At 46.5% G+C, this 6,000-nt stretch overlaps 1 protein-coding gene across 5 annotated transcripts in view; it reads right to left on the reverse strand.

Moving 5' to 3' along the window:
- Rab11fip3 (RAB11 family interacting protein 3) overlaps window positions 1-6,000 on the reverse strand; it is a 61,614-nt gene that overhangs the window by 32,916 nt on the left and 22,698 nt on the right. For all 5 annotated transcript variants that reach the window (XM_048789488.1, XM_048789487.1, XM_048789486.1 and 2 more), the window contains exon 2: window positions 883-976. In XM_048789488.1, coding sequence (XP_048645445.1) covers window positions 883-976 — 94 coding nt within the window. The remainder of the gene's footprint in view (window positions 1-882; window positions 977-6,000) is intronic.

The following is a 6,000-nucleotide window of genomic DNA, read 5'->3' on the forward strand; positions in this document are numbered from 1 at the left end:
TGCAGAGTCTGATTTAAAGGGACAGTGTGTGGGGCAATGGGTGAGTGTAAAGTGGCAAGACCACTGTGAGGACACTGGGCTCACACCCAGTACATGGCTACTGCTGCTAGCTACTCCCAGGACAGGAAAACTGATTCCACACAAAGACTATACAGAGAGGTCCTCAGAGCTTTACTCCAACAGCCCAGAGTAGGTGCCCATTGCAGCAGCATGGGGATGTGGGGACAGCATGCAGAGGGACACTAACTACCATGGGAGAACAAGAGACTCACACGCCACGAGAGTAGACAGGAGGCATGCGGTGAACAATGTGCTTCCACACATGAAACTCAGGAGAGGCAAGGCCTTTCTAAGGAAACAGGAGAGGGCAAGAAGGAGTGCTGAGAGCAGCCCTGCCAGCCTGTGGAGTGTCCAGCTCTGTCAGAGCACAGCCCAGCACACTCAGGTGTGCACATTCCACAGGATGCTTCATCAAAGCCTGAAAACACACTCTGAATAGTGGGGACCAGTATGGATACTGAGCTGTCCAGGGGGTGCACAGAGCATGCTGACTTGAAGTGCTCTCCATTAAATAGATGGATTGCCAGACAAAGACATGCAGATGAGGACATGGTAAGAAAACCCAGCAGATGCTGCTGTAAATGCACATAGGTGCTCCTGTACAACTTCTTGAGTATTTCTGAAATTTTTCATCAAAAAAACTCAGGGAAGGTCAGCAGCTTCCTAAAGTTGTGGACAGCAGTTTAGTCTGTCAACTCTGCAGGACGGGGGTAAGGAGAGAAAAGAACAGGAAGGAACCTGGCAAGGAGTGGAGCAGGATGGGTGGTCATGGGGCAGTGCAGGAAGGGGAGAGGCGGTGGAGACACGGTGGGGACCACTGACCTCCATTTTTGATAGCTGTGATGCCCTGGTAGAAGTCTTCAAAACTGATCACGCCGAGCCCACTGGGATCCAAGTACTGAGTTAAGTCCTTCACCTGCAAATGCCAAATGAGAATATGTTACCCACAGCCTTCTTAAAGTTGGGGAGGGCACACACTATGCACTGGACCTTCTCACCACACAGAAGCAGCTTGCTAGAAAGGTACAGAGCTGAAGTAGAAGCCACTGATGCTTCTGATGGAAGAGGCAAAGGTAGCCACCAAAGTCATTATGAGTGGCTCCAACCACAGGATGGTGGTGTCCTTGAGGATCCTGCACCATGGAAGTAAGATCCTCGCTCTCGGAGCTGACAGCCAGACTCCAATGGGAAGGACAGGAGGTTGCTCCTACAAGGGCCTGGAACATTCATGCAGAGCATAAACCACACCACCCAGACATGCTCTCCCAGCAGTGCTGGGTCTCTGGGAGGACAGACCCTTGACATCCATCAGGCTCACAAAAGTATAACAGGGTGGTTCACATCTGGATGATACAGAGGGCACAACTCTTCAGGAAGAAGACCAGGCTGTGCTGCCAAGGACAAGTCGGATCTCAACAAAACTTTAAATTTCTGTACTTCAAAATAGCTAGGGGCTGGGGTTGTAGCTCAATGGCTGAGTGCTTGCCTCGCATGCGTGAGGCACTGGGTTCTATCCTCAGCACCCCAGAAAAAAATAAGTAAAAAGATATTGTGTCCATCTACAACTAAAAAAATATTTGGGGAAAAAAAGACATTAGCTGGGCACAGTGGAACTTGCCTGTAATTGCAATCACTTGGGAGGCTGGGACAGGAGGATCCCAAGTGGGAGGCCAGCCTGGGCAACTTAATGACACCCTGTCTTGAAATAAATAAACTATATCCCCAGGCCTTCTTACTTATTTACTTATATTATAAATATACACTTATATTATATTATATTATATTTTTATTCATATACCCAGTACTAAAAACAAAAGGACAACATTTAGTAATACCAGAAGGCATGACACAGATCAGAAGAAGTATTTGCATACTTAAAATTATATATAACTGGGGCTGGGGTTATGGCTCAACAGTAGAGTGCTCGCCTTGCACATGCAAAGTCCTGGGTTCGATCCTCAGCACCACATAAAAATAAATAAATAAATAAAAGTTATTATGTACAACTACAAAAAAAATAAATATTTTTTAAAAATTATATATAACTGGTAAAGGACCTATATCCAGAATATATATATAAAAAAAATCTTACACTTCAAAAAGTCATATATAGCCAGGCACAGCGGCCCATGCCTGTAGTCACAGTGATTCAGGAGGCTAAAGCAGAAGGAGCCAAGTTCAAGGCCAGCCTGGGCAACTTAGCAAGACCCTTCCTCAAAATTATAAAATAAATAAAAGGGCTGGAGATGTAGCTCACGGATAGCATGTCCCTGGGTTCAATTCCCAGTACTGTAAGAAAGAAAAGCCATACACAGAGGCAGGCCCAGTGTCATGTGCCTGTAAGTCCCAGCTACTGAGGAACCTGAGACCAGAGGATCAGAATCACTTGTGGCCAGGAGTTCAAGGCCAGCTGGGGCAACACAGAGGAACCCCATCTCAAAACAACTGACAATGGCAAGCTCTGGAGATGAGGAGAAATCCCCGAGCCTCACCAGGAAACATGATGTGGTCTGGCAGCCTTGAGAGCCATTAGGCAGGTAGTCTCTTTAAAAAGTACAACATGAGCTCAATGTACAGCACAATGACCCCAGAGAAAGGAACAGTGAGTCCACAGCAACACTGTGTCCAGCTACTCTGCAGAGCCCAAGTGTTTGCTAGCAGAGAAGCCACAGGAAAGACCACAAGTTACAGTTTCAAGAAAGGAAATTCTTGGAAAGGACAAGTCAGTGAGATGAAAGTCAGATCAGCCCTGCCTTGGACCCAGGGAGGAGGAGTGCTGATAGCAGCACACAGGGATCCTTCTGGGATGTGGAACTGCAAGGCAGGGCTTCCACAAACTCACATGCACCCTGATCTCCACACTTAAAAGACAGTAGAAGGTTCAAGAGAAAGAGAGAAGTACTGAAGCAAGCACATGGATCTGGCAAAATGCAGAAGTGAAAACTGGAGCATAGGGCAAATGCGAGGCTCTGCTGGAGGAGTTCCCCAGTATTGAAGATCAAGCAGAGACAGAAAGAACACACCAGCACCTGGAGAAGACCCACTCCCCAGGCCCAAAGACCCCTTCAAGACTTATGCTGGTGAGCTTCTTGAGTTTCAAAGAGAAAAAGCTGTTTAACCCTTTAAATAGCCACACAAAAGTGAAGTGAGGACATAGAGGAAGCAAAGTGGAGTATCACCCACTGCCAGCAGCAACAACAACCCCGAGTGCTTGCCAGCACACCCATGCTGCTGTGGCCGAGTGGGCTGCCAGGCCCGCCTTGGGACTCACCCATCTGCTGATGGCCACACAACACCTCATACTGCTGACTAAGCCTCAGTGTGAGCTTTGGAGGATGTTTGGATAACAGCTGCCCATCATCTGAATTTGAATTTTAAGCATCACATTTTTTTTTTTTTTTTTTTTTTTTTGGGTAATGGGGATTGAACCCAGGGGTGCTAAGCCATATCCCATATCCCCAGCCCTTTTTAGAGACAGTGTTTCCCTGGGTTGCTAAGTTACTGAGGCTGACTTTGAACTCCTGCCTCAGACTCCCAAGCTGCTGGGAGTACAAGTGGGGGCCACCACCTCCAGCTTTATTTAGGTGGACACAATATCTTTATTTTTTTATTATTTTTATGTGGTGCCGAGAATTGAACCCAGTGCCTCACGCATGCTAGGCGAGCGCACTACCACTTAAGCCACATCCTCAGCCCAGCTTTATTTAAAGAAATAGAAACTTGGGCTGGGGCTGTAGCTCAGCACACGTTAGGCACAGGGTTCGATCCTCAGCACCACATATAAATAAATAAATAAAGATATTGTGTCCATCTACAACTAAAAATGGGGGGGAGGAGAAGAATAAACAAAAACTTTCGTTCTATCCATTCAAAATGGCCCCAGGTTGTGGTGCTTGTGTTTCATTTCCCACAAAAGAAACAAGACCCTTGGGAGTCTCTAGAACTGTGCCAGCTAAGCATGGTGCCCATTGTCACACCAAAGCACAAAGAAACCAAACTCCTAGCTGCTGGTTCCACCAACAGAACTCAGGAGCCATGCAAGAGGCTTCCACCAGCCAGAAGAGATTGAGGCAGGTGATGAGAAATGGCGACAACTGCGACACCACTTCAAGCACATTCCAACCCACCAAGTTATAGACCCTGATTATTCAGTCTAAAAAAATGTTGGGTTGGGGTTGTGGCTCAGCGGTAGAGTGCTCACCTAGCATGCGTGAGGTCCTGGGTTCAATCCTCAACACCACATACAAATAAATAAACAAAATAAAGGTATTGTATACAACAAAAAAAAATAAATGTTAAAAAAAAATGTTGGGGGCTGGAGTTGTGGCTCAGTGGTAGAGTGCTCGCCTAGCATGCACGAGGCACTGGGTTAATCCTCAGCACCACATAAATGTAAAATAAAGATATTGTGTCCACCTAAAAAAACTTAAAAAAAATAAATATTAAAAAAAATTTGGGGGTCGGGGGCTTCCTGGAGAATAAATACCATTGAACTTACACACTGAGAACAAGCAAAGGAAGGAGGTGCCTGTCTAGCCTGCCTGTCCCAGGTGAGGGCAGCTGCAAAAGGACAGAATGGTGGAGTCAGAGGCACCCATGCCTTGCTCCACAGTAAGGGAGCACCAGAAGTCATCGTCAAAAGTACAAGGACTCACAGACATCACAGCCAGCCACACACCCACCAGAGGAAAAAGACAGAACATGCTTCAGCAGCCAGGGGCGCAGACAGTAACATCCAGCCTGTGAGAAGTTTGGCAGGGCCAAAGTGGTCAGGGAAGATGAAGGAACACCTCACAGAAGAGTCTCATCAACCCAGCAGCACACGAGGATCTCCACAACAGTCAGATCCCAACAGTGCATTTAAAATGCTCCACCCAAAGACAACTGAATTAGAACACCAATTGAACATTTGATGATAAAGGAATAATGTTAATTTCTATAGATGTGGAAACTCTTGAGAACTCAAAGCACGTTTGATGGATGCACTTACTGAAATATTTGGAAATACCCACAAAACCTGGGGGTGAGGCCCAGATGCAACCAACTAGCACAACACAACTACTGGGCTGAGGAGGGGCAGGTACATGATCCTGCTTGCTTTGCACAGGCTGGACAGGTATCAGGAGCAGTGGGGGCTCATAGCCAAGGACAGCCACGGGTGCACAAGGAATTAAAGGAGTACTGTACAAGTCCAGTTAGAGGGACTGCCCCAGGGGGCAAAGCACAGGCCCTGAAAGGCAGCCCCATGGGGACATCCAGGAAAAGAAGACAGAAGATATTAGTGCACACACCACTGTCCTTCTCAGGACCCAGCAGATGCCATGGAGACAGAGGAGACAGACAGCGCCCCAGACAGAGTCTAGGCATAACCCTGGGGGATCTAGACTCAAGGACTCCAGGAAAGGAGACCCCAGGGAACCAGTTACTACATCCAGCCCTCCCACCACCATCATCATGTACAACAGCAAGTCAGACCTGATTGGTCCTAACAGTATGAGCTCTCAGGCAAAGTCCCCCATCTCCTTCAGCAATGGCAAGATGAGGCAATCATCCCTTGACTACAGGGCTCTGTGCATTAGCATGACACTAAGCTCCAAAGTCCATTTATCAGCTGATTTCTTGGGGAAAAAAAAAAATATCCAGAGCTCTTTATCAATAGCCTAACTTCTTATCTCAGGAAAGCCTAAAGCACACAAGGTTTCCACAGAGTCCTGCTGATTACTGGACAGTCATCTAATCAGAACCCACACTGGCCATTCATTTCTTGAGATTCCCTAGAATTACCAACACAAAGCTGCTAGCAGTGTTCATTCTGAAACCCAAACCAAATACTCTTTAAACAATAACTAGCAGTAGGTCCTTTAGTTACCATATTAAATGATCAAGGATGAATCAAAGTGTATGCTTTTTTTTTTTTTTTTTTTTTTTTTTTTTTTTTTT

Source organism: Marmota marmota, unplaced genomic scaffold, assembly GCF_001458135.2.
Source record: "Marmota marmota marmota unplaced genomic scaffold, marMar, whole genome shotgun sequence".
Classification (NCBI taxonomy): domain Eukaryota; kingdom Metazoa; phylum Chordata; class Mammalia; order Rodentia; family Sciuridae; genus Marmota; species Marmota marmota.